This window comes from Poecilia latipinna, unplaced genomic scaffold (assembly GCF_001443285.1).
Source record: "Poecilia latipinna isolate Pla-1442-1.1 unplaced genomic scaffold, P_latipinna-1.0 Scaffold882, whole genome shotgun sequence".
Taxonomy (NCBI): domain Eukaryota; kingdom Metazoa; phylum Chordata; class Actinopteri; order Cyprinodontiformes; family Poeciliidae; genus Poecilia; species Poecilia latipinna.
In genome coordinates, this window is record NW_015113498.1 from 31214 (window position 1) to 45187 (window position 13974).

Consider the following 13974-nt stretch of genomic DNA (forward strand, 5'->3'; position numbering starts at 1 on the left):
AAACTGTAATTCCTCATTGCTGATTTACACTTTTACCATTTAGATTTTTATTCTTTACAAAAACTAAATGAAATCCCAGAAAGTTCTTCAAAGTGCCAAAAGCAGAGAAACAGTCTGAAGGTTGGAGTGGTGTGTGTGTGTGTGTGTGTGTGTCTGTGGTGAGTGTGAGTGTGTTTAAGCTCACGGTCAATCATGGTGATGGCGGTCTGAGTCGCCGCCGGACTCGTCTGCCCAGCTGACGACACCCTGACTGTCACCGTGTACTTCCTGAACGCATCCAGGTGGTCCAGCGTTACCGCGGTGACGCCACCGGCCAGCCGCAGGTTCGAGGTCAGCTCCCCGTTGTCGTGGCGACGGCTTTCGACCTCGTAGGAGTCGAAGTCAGCAAGCGGTGGCGTCCAGGAGCAGGAGAGGGCAGAGGAGGACAGAGGGAAGCAGTGGATGGACCGCAGAGGAGACGGACCTGCAGGACGGAGTTCTGATAAGTGTGGCAGGAAGGTTCTGGTTCTGACTGGACTGTAACACAGCTAATTGTAACTCTGTAATATTAAAACATGAAGATAAAACCTGATTTCTTTCTCCACATGACATGTTCATTTTCAGAAGTGACATAAATCTGCTTCTACAGGCCGACCAGAACAAACTGGGTCGGGTTTATAAATATTTCAAATGTGTCCCGGATTATTACTTTTATTTATTTATTTTTTTATTCCTTGCGGTGATCAGTTTGATCCCTGCAGCCAAAATCTCACAAACACACAGACTGTCATAAAAAATGGATTAAAGAAAAAGCAGCTTTTTCTCTGCTGCCACCTGGTGGCCAACCTGATAAATGATCTTACATTTTTATGATCTTTGAACTAAAGCAGCAAATTTTATATATCAAATTCAAAAATACTTTACTGATCCCAAAGTGAAATGTTGTCATAACTCGTATTAATTCAATGTCTTCAAATTATTCGTTATTATTGGTATAACAAAATAATTTCATTATTTGATTTAATTTTAAACCCCTCAGAACGTTAATCTATTTCTAAGATATGAATTGCTTAAGTATTTTTAATAAAATGTATGTACCTACTGAATAAAATTGTCTAAAAGATCATTGTTTTTTGAGCAAAAAATGCTTGTTTTTCCATTTTTATTTCTTTGAACTAATGAAGCACATGAAATTTACATATTATAACATGTCAAAGATAACAACATTTATTTATTTGATTTCTGCATGTTTTTAACCCCTGTAAAAAGTTAGTCCGTATCTCCAGAATGATTTGTTTAAATATTTTTTTCATCTATTACATAAAATTAGCAATATATTTAATAAAATATTTTCGTTTAATAAATAAAATTAGCTAAATAAAGCTGTTAATTTTCTCTTTTCCTTTGTTCTTGGTTTGAGCAGCTTTATTCTTAACAGTAAATTTTACTGGCTCCGCCTACTTGTTCTGACGCTCCTCTGGATTGGTTGGCTGCTGGCTGTAGGCCTGCCTTTGGCTCCGCCCCCGCTGACGGTCGTCACGGTGAAGTTGTACTGTCGTCCCGGAAACATCCCGCTGACGATGCGGCTGCTGAGGTGAGTCTGTGTGACAGACAGCGGGTCCTCTGGCGCCCACTGCAGGCTGAAGTTGTCATAGTCCCCAGAGGCGGGGCCAGACCACAGCAGCTCTACCGACTGATTGGTCGGGCCTGGTTTGATGGACAGGTGGCTGGGCGGCTCTGGAGCTAACAGGACAGAAAAAATAAACCTTAGAATCAACAAATTAGCTTTTTATATTTGTTATTTTTAATGGCTTACAGGTTCGTCCAAATCCTGAGACGGTATTGGTCAGATCACCGCTGTGAGTGATGACATCAGCACGATACAGCCGGCCGGCGGTCAGACCGAGGAAGGTGTGGCTGCTGTGCTCCGCCCCCAGGCTCTGAGCGCCCTGAGTGGATCCGGACGCATCGTACAGCAGAACCTTAAACCATAAAAGCAAATGAAAACAGCTGCATCCGTTTAGGGAAAATTTATTTATTATATTCAGGGTTTTTTCCAAGAATTATTCCTTTTTTCATTTGTAATTTGTCAATTTGATTTGATTACAACAGCAAATTGAACAGATTCTAATGCAATGTGATTTTAAATATCGTATTGGAAAATTTACAAAAAAGAACTCCAACAGCAGAACTGAAAATAATAATAATAATAATAAAGACTAAATAACATCTAAAAACTAAAAACAAAGGCGTTTGAAAATATTTACTTAACCTTAAAGACATTTTTGGGGAACATATTTAAAAAATCATTATTGTAATTAAATAATTGTAACCCAAAAGTTTAAGAAGCCCAAATTATAGAGCATTTCAAATAATAAGAAAATAAGGTTGCCATGATATAAAGTAATAATAAAAACAGTAAAGAAAGAGTTAATTTCCACCAACAAACTCAGAAATTTTGAGAATAAACTCCAAAACATTTCTAGAAAGAACAAGGAAATTTCAGAGTTTGAAAAGTGGAAAATCTTTGACTTTCAGAGCTCAGAAATATTCTTGCTTTTCCAGAAAATGTTCTGTTTTTGGCTGAAATTTACTTTTCTTTCTTTATCTAATATAATATGTTGTAATAAAATAATAAAAAATATTTAAATGTGGATAAAATGAATATTGGTTTAAGCTCATATAAATAAAAATCCGTTCCTCTGCCTACATCCCCCAGAATGCCATGCAGTTTGATGAAACTATTGGATATTCTATCAGACATGATATCTACTGATATTGACGTGTCTATCATGATACACGTTGTTATTGATTTTGATAAGGAAGTGAAACCAGCTGTTCACAAAGTGCTGCACATTATAGGAAAGTTCAGTGGCAGGAAAAAGTGTAAAAGCAACAGACAGGCATTCAGGAGAATGTGTTTAAATGTTTGGATTTCTCTTATAAACGTCAATCAAAGCGTGTTTACCTGGTAGCTGCTGCAGCTTCCCGCTCCGTGCTGCCAGCTGACCGTCAGCCTGTCGGTCCGTCCAGAACTCTGGACCTGCAGAGCCGACACCGGAGCCGGGACTGCAGACAACAACAGATGAGGAGCGTTGAAGTGAAGACAGAATGAGGGGACAGCGGGACTCATCGTGTCAACTGACCAGTTCTGGCGAGGACTGACGAGTCGCTGCTCATGTCGTGGCTCCAGCTCACCACCAGGAGGCGGTAGAGGCTTCCCGCTCGCAGGCCTGAGAAGACACAGCTGTCTGCAGCTGGACCCACCTTCTTCCTGTCCACCGGCTCGCCGGCGGTCTGAACGCAAAACAACATGGTGGCAACAGAAAGCTCTGAAATGAAGCTTCACTACAGAGCGGAGGCGTCGCCTCACCTGCTGATGCTGCTTCCTGTGATTGGCTGTCGCCTCAGAGACGCTGTAGAGCGACAGGTCGTAGGCGTCAACATGGCCATCTGAGGGACGCCAGGAGAAGCTGAGGGACGTCATGTTCGCCATGACAACCGTCAGGTTTTGAACAGCAGCAGGACCTGAAAAGGAGAACAAAACTCACCTTTAGGAGTGTTAAAATGATGTAAAAATAAAAATAAAAAAAAAGATGCAGAAATGAAAAAAAAAGGAGTTTAATATTTTGGACTGCTAAATTATCAAAGTTTCTCCACTTTGGTTGTTTTCCCTGACAGTCCAGTTCGATTCAGTTTCATTTTGGACCAAAGCTGCAACATTTGTTCTATTTTCCGTTGTTTCCCTCCTGGCCTGTGGGGGCGCTGCAGCAAGAACCACTGAAGGAAACAACGCACAAATTTCTGAAGACACCAGACCAACTTCCTTCTTTGTGAAATGTAAACAAAATGGAGTAGTGTAAGATTCTAGCGGTTGGAGGATTTCTCTTTTGTCATTAGCAAAAGGACATTATTTACAGATTAAGCAACTAATAACCAGGGAGCAAAAGTAGATTATTAGATTTTCTTTCAGAACTTCAGGTGTTCTGGGCTGAACATATCTACAGATAAAGTCTTTTTTTTGTCGTAATTCCAAAATGTTTATATTTTTCTACAGTCTTGGATTAATTGCTGTTGTGATCTGTTGTTCTTCTAGCAAAGCTCTTTTTGAGTTAACAATTAATCATTTACTAAATTAGTTGATTATTTCATCACAATTAATCCAATGGTTCGAGCTCTAATATTTTTGATGAAGATCAGAACATTTGAAGATGTGCTAAATATTAAAGAGTTTCTTAAACATCCATGAAAGAATCAAGGCAACACTCTAGGTTTGTTTTAGATGAGGGATTATATCATGGTGGAAAGATAAAAACTAAGCTGATTTTATTTATTACTGCATCTTTGAAAAAGGAAATTGACTCACGGGTTTGTCCTTCTGCTGCGGCCGCCTCCAGCGATGTGACCCCGCCGCTCAGCGTCACCAGCTTCACCCGGTACCTCTTCCCAGAGGTCAGACCCTCCAGCTGCTCGCTCTGACTGTCCGCCGCCACCGACCGGTTCCTCACCACGCCTCCCGCTTCGTCCAGCAGCTGCAGGCGGTAGCCATCGAACGCCCCGACCGGACGCTCCCAGCTGACTCTCAGGCTGTGGGTGGTGTGTCCGTTATCGGCCTGCAGAGCGGTGACCACTGCTGGAGCTGCAGGAGGGAAAGCGAGCAGTGAGACGGAAAATCCAAGGTGGTTATTCATCGTTAAGAACAACTCGACAGCAGCGTTACCCGCTCTGCCAGAGGCCGTGTTGCTATTGGTCAGCATCCCGCTCTGTGATTGGATGGAGACCCGGTAAGCCTGGCCTGGGATCAGATCTAAAAAGTCGAGGGAAGAGACGTGTTTGGGGACAGGACGAGTGTCGATGGAAACGCCATCCTGGAAAACACAAAAGGAGCCAAATGTTAGCGTCCATCTTCATCTGAAGACGCTCCTAACTGCAAAAAAACAAAACCTTACCAAGGTCTAATTTATACATGCAATTGAAATTCACAATAAGCAATACATCAATTAATCACATGACAAATTAGTCACATAATTTACATGTTCATGTTTGTTTTCTCTCTTTCTACCAAAAACTGGAGGATAAAACTCTGCAGTCTGGTGTTTTGGCCTCAACTAGCTTCTCCTAAGGAAGGACAATGTTGTTTACAGAGAGTTTATCATTTATTTTGTTTTTTTATTTTGTATATTAAAATGTCTTCCACTTCTAGTGTTAAATGTTCATTAGAATTTAAGGTTTATTTATCTTTGAGCATGTTCTTGGATTATTATGCCACTACTACCACAAAAACAAATCTAAAACTTTAAAACTTTAAATCTTTAAATTGCACAAATTCAATGAATCAATCATATTGATTTATTTCCCAGTCCTACAGAGAGAGTGTGAGTGAATCCATCTCACCATGGTTGACAGAGACACTTTGTACAGGTCCAGGTCTCCGTGTCCCGGTGTCCAGGAGAAAAGCAGCCCAGCGCCAGAGTCCGTCCGGCCGGGTTGGGGAATCAGCCTCAGGTTCTTTGCAGCGCTGGGAACTGGAAAACAGAATCTGCTTTCATAAGATCTGGACACAGATTTGTTTCATCAGGAGAGATGAAGACTTTGGTCCCACCTGTCCGTCCCTCCATCACCTGGGCGACCTGAAGAGGCCCGCTGAAGGTGGACACCATGATCTTATAGAGGCGCCCCGGGGTCAGAGAGGTCAGCAGGTGATGATGCACGTCGCTGCCCAGCATGGCGGGAGGGAAAACCCGAGTGTCGTTAAAGAGCAGAGTCACCTGGAAACAAATAAATAAATGACCACTGGGTTAAGCTCCACCTTAAACAGGTGATTCAGGTGAGGTTGTTTGTTCCCTTTTCCACAGTAAAATTTAAGCACTTTCATGGATTTAAGGTGGTTTTGTGAATCAGCACTAGATGAATAATATCAATCATTAATTAAATGGTGTTTTAATGTTGAATAGATGATTAAACTGAACTGACCTCGTAATGGTCGACGTCTCCGAGGGCGGGACTCCAGGTAACGTTCAGCTCCGCCGTTCCTTCGTTCTTGACCGACAGATTCTTCACAGCTGCAGGAACTGAAAAACAAAACCGTCAGTGAGAAACCATACCAGCGCCGGTCCGGTTCCCCTCCTGAAACTCTGACTCACGAGTTCGTCCGTATGTGGAGATGCTGCTGACGTAGCTGCCGCTCCATGTTTCCACGGTGACGGTGTAGAGTCGCCCCGGCGTCAGAGACGAGAAGGCGCACTCGTTGTGTCCGGTGGGGACGCTCTGGTTATGCAGGACGCTGTGGTTGTAGCTGATCAGAACCACGTAGCGGTCCAGATCTCCTGCTGCGTGATGCCAGTACACCTGCAGACAGCGCAGGAGTTAAAACACCTGAGAGAGCTGCAGGTCTGCTGACCGCTGAGTCATGTTCCTGCTTTACTGCAACAGTAAATCAGTTACAAATGTAACTTTAATGCAATATTATAATCAGTTAAAATGATTATAAAATTGTTGCAGTTTAATTACAACTTTTCAGTCAGTTTAAATGTTGCACAGTTTTGTTGCAATGTTGTAATGTTACCATCCTAAGTTAATAGCACAATTATTATTATTATTATTTTATTTTCACTAAAAGTTGTTTATTTTGCCTATAACATTTTTTGGAAATAAAGAGGTAGTGATATATTTTTTTATTATTTATTTTTACCACTTTTGGTAAAAGGGTATTTTTGTTTTTATTGTCTCACTTTCAGGGAGTCGTCTCTTCCAGCGTGAACGGCGTTTGGGTTTCCCACCGTCGCCGGTTCTGTAAGACGAACAGAACAAACCCAGATTGGTATGGTAAATAAAACAACAAACATGTAAAAACATCCAGGAAAGTCTCACGTGTTCGAGCCTGGACCACTGTGGTGTTCTCCAGTCCGCTGCTCCTGGTTACTATGACGACTGAGTACAGGTGTCCGGCCTCCAGCGAGTTGAAGGAGCACTCAGGCGGCGAGGAGCTGGACACGGGCAGCATGTGGACGGTCCGCTTCCTGTCCTCCAGCTGGACCAGGTAGCTGTCCACAACGCCGTCCGCAGGAAGCCACGAGACGTACAGAGCGTCCGACCTGCCGCCGTTGGCAACCGTCACCTTAGAGACGGCGGCTGGCGCTGAGAAATTACATCAAATAGGAAAAGATTGTGGGAAAACCTGTCAACAAAACTCAATCTTGTTCCAAAATCTGAAGGATCACATTTAATAAACAATTTTAAGTATGTTGGACATTTCAGATGGTGGATTATTTTTCACTGAGAACCCAGAAAACATTTAATAAACACCAAAATGCTCAAAAACAATCTAGCAAGAGCATATGAGCTCGACTTGTCAACTGAAGTTATTCCTTGAAGAGTTTATTTTATCCAAATTTTTTAAGTTAACACATTAGAAAATTCTATGCAAAATCCTCAATTTTGTATATAATTTTCATTCGCTTGAGATTGTTTCAGGTTTTTCAAAAAAGACTTAATGAGGAAAAGGGAAGATGGAAAGTACAACAGCATATTAGGACCATAGCAGATAGAAAAATAAAAGGAGTAATAAATTTCCATCAAAGAATCTTAGAAATTTTCTAGAATAAACAAGGAAGGTCCTGAATTTTAGTAGCTGGAAATTTGCTAGAAAAAAATTCTGACATTATGAAATCAAGCCAGTTCATGGAAACGAACCCAATTTACATTTTCTCGTCTTTTTCATGACATTTCAAAACTTCACTAAAAATTTGCACAAATACTAATAATCGTTTCCTTTTCTTAAATGGGGTTTTATAACTAGAGTTAAGTTATCATTCTTTGTTTTGCCTTCAGATCTTATGTTCGACTCCCTAATTTAAGATTAAATTACTCAAAAATACTTGGAAAAACAAAAGTCTGAAGCCTTAAAAGGCAGAGTAAATTTATTTAATAAATGTCCTCATAAAATCATGACTCCTTGGTCCTCACAAACCACAAATACACACACACAAATTTCCTGCTAAGAAAATTTATTGTATAGACACAATTTTTTCCGCCTATTGTGACAACATTGTAGTGTGTGTGTGCGTGCATGTGTGTGTCCTGGGAGTGTCTTTGTCCTTGTGGAACATTCCACGCTTTCTTTTTTAGGCATGTCGGACATTGTTTAAGCAGCGCCTGATATTATCACATTCTTTGCGAGAACTGTGACCCGGCACACAAATCACCAAAAAAAAAAACAAACAAAAAAACAAAGCTCTGTCATGAACTTAGAATGCCATTTAAGGAGATAATGAAGATTTGCCGTTTGGTCTCAACTGTGGCTCCTAACTTTGAACAAAATAAATGCTAAACAACATGTAAAGGTTACAAAAACAGTGTATAAAAGCTGTTTTTATGCATCTTCATGCATAAACAACATTTCCACAAAGATCGTCACCCATAGTTTGAGGAATACATACATACATACATACATACATGCATGTATGTATGTATGTATGTATGTATGTATGCATGCATACATACATACATGTTTTTTGCAAACTGCAGGATTTTCTGATGTCATTTTCTATAAAACATAAATGTCCCACTTAACTCATCTAAAAACTAAAATAAAATAGTGTAATTTAGATTTCAGTTAAATTAGGGTCCTATTTTCACATAAAATCCATTCAAGTCTGTATTTTTAATTTGAAGAAATGCAAACAAGCTGAGGCATTCACATTCATGTATGTGCACACACACACACACACACACACACATATATATATATATATACATATATACATACATACATACACATACAGACATATATATATAAATATATACATGCACACATATGTGTGTGCATACAAATTATGTTTATTAGTTTAAATTTAACTTAATTTCTTCAAGCGTAATAATAAATGTATACAAATATATTTTTTTCTAAGCAGCAGATGCATCAGGAAGTCTTAAAATTGAGCTACAATAATGGACTTTATTTAAACAGATATTTCTTTTTATAAAGTCTACTGGAAAAAAGTCATTTTTTAAGTTTTGTTAATTAAAATTTATATAATTTTATTATAATTGTTGTAATTAAAAATATATTTTTCTCTTCCCGGCCTTATTCTGAATATTTTGTACCTGAAATAATATGCAGAATATAACAACAACATTGTAAAACTAAGTATAAATCAAATATGTTTCTTTAAACATAGAGCTAATAAACACGAGTTTTATTAGTAAATATTCAAATTCAATTTGAAATTCAACTTAAATTCAAAAATACTTTGTTGTTCCCAAAGGGAAATATTTCACTCTTTAAATAATTTCTGACAAAGAATTCTTGAAAAAGAAGCAATTTCTGCTCAACTAAACCTAAAAGTTAAATTAAAATTCTGGTAATTCTTATTGTAAAGTTTTATTTTCCAAACAGCCGCGCTTTGGTCACATCAGGACATTTTGAATCGTAATGTTTGAACATTCCTGCTCTGTTGATTGTTTGGTCCGAGGTTTCCTGTTTTGGCCGCTGATTGTGTTCGCTGGGAAAAAAGCTGGATGGGGATATTGTATCTACACAATAAGATCCCGACTGACTGCCAACCAGACATGGTTACATAAGCCACTGTGTGTTTGTCATTAGCAGTTCTGAACAATAAGTTTTCCTGTGCAGAAAACAGCCTCTGGTTTTTTATTCAAGCACACCAAACCGTGTAGAACGGCGTAAACTCACCTGTTCGAGCCTCCAGACTGATTGGTTTAGACTGCAACTCCCCGCTGATAGTGGCAGCCTGCAGCCTGTAGAGGGCGCCAGGCGTCAAACCGGTCAGAACCAGAGAGTTAGAACCAGCTGGAACGCTGTGGTTCTGGACAACAGCACTGCAGGACCAGAAGAGTGGAGTTTGATGAGAAACTCAAATGTTTTCAGAAAACAAAATGGTTTCAATGTATTTTACTGGGATTTCTTGTGATTAACAGAAATTAGTGCATTTTTATTGAATAAACATGATTCATGGTTTTCAATGTTTTCTGCAAATAAAGATCGGAAATGTTTAGCAAAATGAGCGTCCCTTCATTAAAAAACATTTAAATTATAATGTCAAAATTAAATTGGTGTTTGAGGGTCTTTCAAGGGCAGATATAATATGGATTACAGTTAGCGCTTTAGCATTAGCTTTTCCTTAATACAGTGTTGGTATAGTGCTATAACATTAGCCTTTGCTTCATAATGTGTTGGCTTAGCGCTTTATTGTTAATGGCACTAATACTTGTGATTAGTGTTTTAGCGTTAGCGCAACTAACATTTTAGCTAGCTGTTCCCACCTGCGTTTATTTTAAAATTTTTTTGAAAACTGTTCATTTTTCCTCCATTTCACAGTCTTGTGATAATGTGTGTCAATTTCTGAGGCAAAATCCCAAAGAAATATGAGTTTGTGGTTGTAATGTGACAAACGTTACAGCCAAGAAACTATAGAAAGCAAAGTTTATTCATAATTACGTACTTGTTTTGCAGCAGAATCAGGTTGTACGAATCCACGTCTCCTGGTGGTTTCTTCCAGGTCACCTGAAGGCTGTCCACTCCCGAGCTGCTCAGGCTGATCATACTCAGCGCCATCGGAGCTGAAGCACCACGAACATTCATCTTAGCAAAACTACAACTACATTTGTTTAATCACCTCAACAAAACAGGATCATTGACACACCTGTCCTTCCCTCCACTGATACAGATGTGTTCAGATTCCCGCTCCTCGTCGCCACGGTGATGACGTACTGCCGTCCAGGTGTGAGTACGTTGAACGTGCACTCCCTCATGTTCGGCTCCACCTGGCGCGTGTCCACAATGGAGTCACCTGGAAGATGACGACAATTATAAAAACCATCCCTGCTGAAAAGCCTTCATCTGTCTCAAGCAGGGATTTGGCGTTACCATGGCGAATGGTGAGGAAGTAGTCATCACGTGACCCAGAAGGGGCGTGGTTCCACATGGCGCTGAGCAACGTCTCATCCGAGTGGCGAATGTGTAGATCTACCACCGGAGCGGGAGCTGAAGGCGAGTTTTACCCACATTAGATAAAGGTCAACACGTTGATGACAACATTTTGCAACTAAAATACTTGTTCAAATAAATTATCGGTAAAATTCATATTTGGAAACTGCAATAAACCCAAAAACACGGCAGTCATCCAGCGGCACACTGTGTTTTGGAGTTAAACATTTTTTTTTAAATGAGACTGGGTAATTATTTGTTATTGGAAGACATTATTAAAAATACAAACACCGACTATAAAGTCTGAAAAAAAGGGAAACATAAAAATAAGTGCTTAGACTGGTGGGAGCGCAAGCAAAGCTTGGTGGCCCGCCAGGCTTAAAATACTCTGGGGGAAACCCTGAACATGCAAATCTATTGTTTTTAAATCAAATATAATTTTTTTTTTCTTCAGCGACCCTAATTCTCTTCCATATAATTGCCATGAGTGTTTCTCTTATTACTTTTTAGGGTCTGTTCCAAATAAATAAGAAAAGTTCATGTCTGACCCATTGACCCGTCACAGCTGCTCTCGGCCGCCAGTCCTCCGCTCTCCACTCTCAGCGTGGCTCGGTACCGCCTGCCAGGCGTCAGTTCTGTCCCCGGGAAGCTAAAGTTCACTGCATCCCGGCCCAGTGCGGTGTCAACCAGCTGCTGCGTGCTGTCAAACAGGAAAACCCTGTAGTTCTCCCAGCTGCCAGCGGGGGGCGCCCATGTCAGCAGAAGGCCGCCGGTGGATGAAGGAGACAGCTGGAGACGTGACGCCGCCGCCGGAGCTGAAGGTCGAACAGAAGCAGGATGAAGATGAAGAAGGAATAAAAAAAACAAACAGAACGAGTTTGGCTCAGTTTTTTCTCACCTGTCCTGACGGTGAGTTTTGATTGGTTCGTCAGAGAGCTGCTGACTGACATCACTTCCACCTGATAGGCCGAGCCGGGGGTGAGCTGGTAGGCGGTGACCTCGGTGGCGTTTCCAGGCTGAGTCGTTTCCTGGATTATCGTGTCGTTGTCGAAGAAGGTGACGACCACGGCGTCCACGTCGCCTTCGGGACGTTGCCATGACAACCGGAGGCTGGTGCCGTTGTTTTCCGAGGTGACGTTGGAAATGGCGGCGGGCGCTGGTGAGGGAACGCAACATTACAACCTTCTCTTTCATTCACGTCGCTCCGTTTCTGTACGCGTTACCGGTATGAGCCTCGATCGTCCTGCTGCTCTGCAGGCCGCCAGCCTCCGTCACCATGGTAACGACGTACAGGCGCCCTGGCGTCAGGCCGTTGACCGTGTGCCGCGTCGTCGTACTTCCTAAAGTCTCATTCCTCAGCAGATCTGGAGATACAAACAGTTACATGACCCTGAAGCTGCTTGTTTGTCCTGGTAGAGAAGCACAATTCAATTTTCTTCTATGTGGTTTATTATTTATTCCCATAATTTTTTAGTTTTAGCTGGGCAATGTGGCTTAAAATTAAATCTAACATTTTTTTATACCATATACGAGTGGAATCAATTTTTTGCTGTTCACTTTTCCTAAAAGAACAAATATTTTTAAAAATGAATGATTCATCTCAATCATTCCTTCTGTGAGTCAGACGACAGAGTCTGAATATCAGAGAATTTTAGATTCCTAACGAGAATATTGTTACAATAGAAGCAAAAAACAAAATGATATTTTATAAGAAACAATCTTAGTTAGAAAAATAATTTTATGATAAAAAAGCTAATTTTGTATTTCTTTTTCTTCAAAATTGAATCAGTTCTTTGCATGATTGTTTTTATTGTTTAAAGTCCTGCCACTGATAATAATTTGATAGTAATATGTTAAAAAATAAAATATTTCTTTTAAGTAAATTTCTAAAACTTATAGCAAAGTTTTCTCAACATTTCTCGTTTTAATTTTTTGTCATTTTTTGTGTTGTAGTTCTTATAAAATTACAACTTTACTCTGCTAATATGACTTTATTCCTCTACTAATTCAACTTTAATTTCATATGACTGTATTCTTGAAATATTCTGACTTTATTCTCATAATTTACAAAAACATCGTAGCCTGGCGCTGATATTCAGTCGTAGAGTTGATCTGAATTCAAAGCGTAAATAAATAGAAATGCAAAATGCTTGTGAAACAAGATGGCCGCCGTGGGCGCTGACATCACTCTGAACTACGGAAACCCTCAGGAATGCACTGCTGACAAAAAAAAAATCCTGTTTTATCAAAAAATGTATCTTCAAAAACCATAAATTCGATTAACTGATCAAATTGATTTATAGTGCAGACAAATGAAAAGTTAACTTTCTAAACTCTGTGAATTATAAACGTACCGGACTGATTGGAGCCCTGGGCCTTTTCCCGCAGCTGTAGCCTGAAGCGCTGCGTCCTGCCTGGGCCGGCCTGCCAGGAAAGGCCCAGGCTGCTGTAGGTCCTGGAGGTCACAGCCAGGCCGACCACCGCTGACGGCCCTGATGCAACAAAACACACAAACCGTTAGAAAACACATTTAAATCAGCTTTTACAGTGCACATACACCTCAGATCTAAAGCTCCAACTACAAAAAACCAGAGAAGCAGAGATGTTTCATCCTGATAAGATTGGCACAAACACACACCAATCAGTCCTCAGAGACAGAACTAGTGGGAAAACAAACCAGAACTCTGAAATGGGTCGAGACGTTTTTTTGTTTTTTTTAGAGAGTCACCCTGTGGGGAGACAGATGCTCTTCCTGCAGAAATCTCCCTGAACTTTACATCCAAAACAGATAAAAAACCTTCAAAGGAAGTCCAACTGTTTACGACAAAAAGCTTTGAAACCAAACAGACAGTTTACAGAACCGGTTTTATTTATTGGCACCACAGCAGCTGCACAAAAAGACAATCTGCTCACATTTCTAATCCAACTGGTGAAAAATCCCAAAGAAGAGTTTGAAAAAAAAAAAAACTTTTAGATTGGATTTTAGTTTCAACAGATTGAGTTCAAAGTATTTAAATGAAATGGGAAATGGTGGGAGAGTAATGAAT

General features: G+C 40.3%; 1 protein-coding gene across 2 annotated transcripts in view; it reads right to left on the reverse strand.

Moving 5' to 3' along the window:
* The window catches only part of ptprb (protein tyrosine phosphatase receptor type b), a 35489-nt gene that overhangs the window by 9642 nt on the left and 11873 nt on the right, over window positions 1-13974 (reverse strand). Inside the window, exons 3-24 of one of the 2 annotated variants that reach the window (XM_015048408.1) lie at window positions 13282-13419; window positions 12151-12291; window positions 11826-12083; window positions 11479-11742; window positions 10868-10987; window positions 10644-10790; window positions 10443-10560; window positions 9674-9819; window positions 6850-7116; window positions 6711-6769; window positions 6123-6327; window positions 5953-6050; window positions 5582-5747; window positions 5374-5504; window positions 4700-4847; window positions 4346-4618; window positions 3353-3507; window positions 3126-3276; window positions 2948-3048; window positions 1796-1961; window positions 1441-1722; window positions 185-463 (exon numbers count right to left, since the gene is read on the reverse strand). In XM_015048408.1, coding sequence (XP_014903894.1) covers window positions 185-463; window positions 1441-1722; window positions 1796-1961; window positions 2948-3048; window positions 3126-3276; window positions 3353-3507; window positions 4346-4618; window positions 4700-4847; window positions 5374-5504; window positions 5582-5747; window positions 5953-6050; window positions 6123-6327; window positions 6711-6769; window positions 6850-7116; window positions 9674-9819; window positions 10443-10560; window positions 10644-10790; window positions 10868-10987; window positions 11479-11742; window positions 11826-12083; window positions 12151-12291; window positions 13282-13419 — 3813 coding nt within the window. Of the gene's footprint in view, window positions 1-184; window positions 464-1440; window positions 1723-1795; window positions 1962-2947; window positions 3049-3125; window positions 3277-3352; window positions 3508-4345; window positions 4619-4699; window positions 4848-5373; window positions 5505-5581; window positions 5748-5952; window positions 6051-6122; window positions 6328-6710; window positions 6770-6849; window positions 7117-9673; window positions 9820-10442; window positions 10561-10643; window positions 10791-10867; window positions 10988-11475; window positions 11743-11825; window positions 12084-12150; window positions 12292-13281; window positions 13420-13974 lie in introns of both variants that reach the window. The other variant, XM_015048407.1, reaches the window with a different exon arrangement.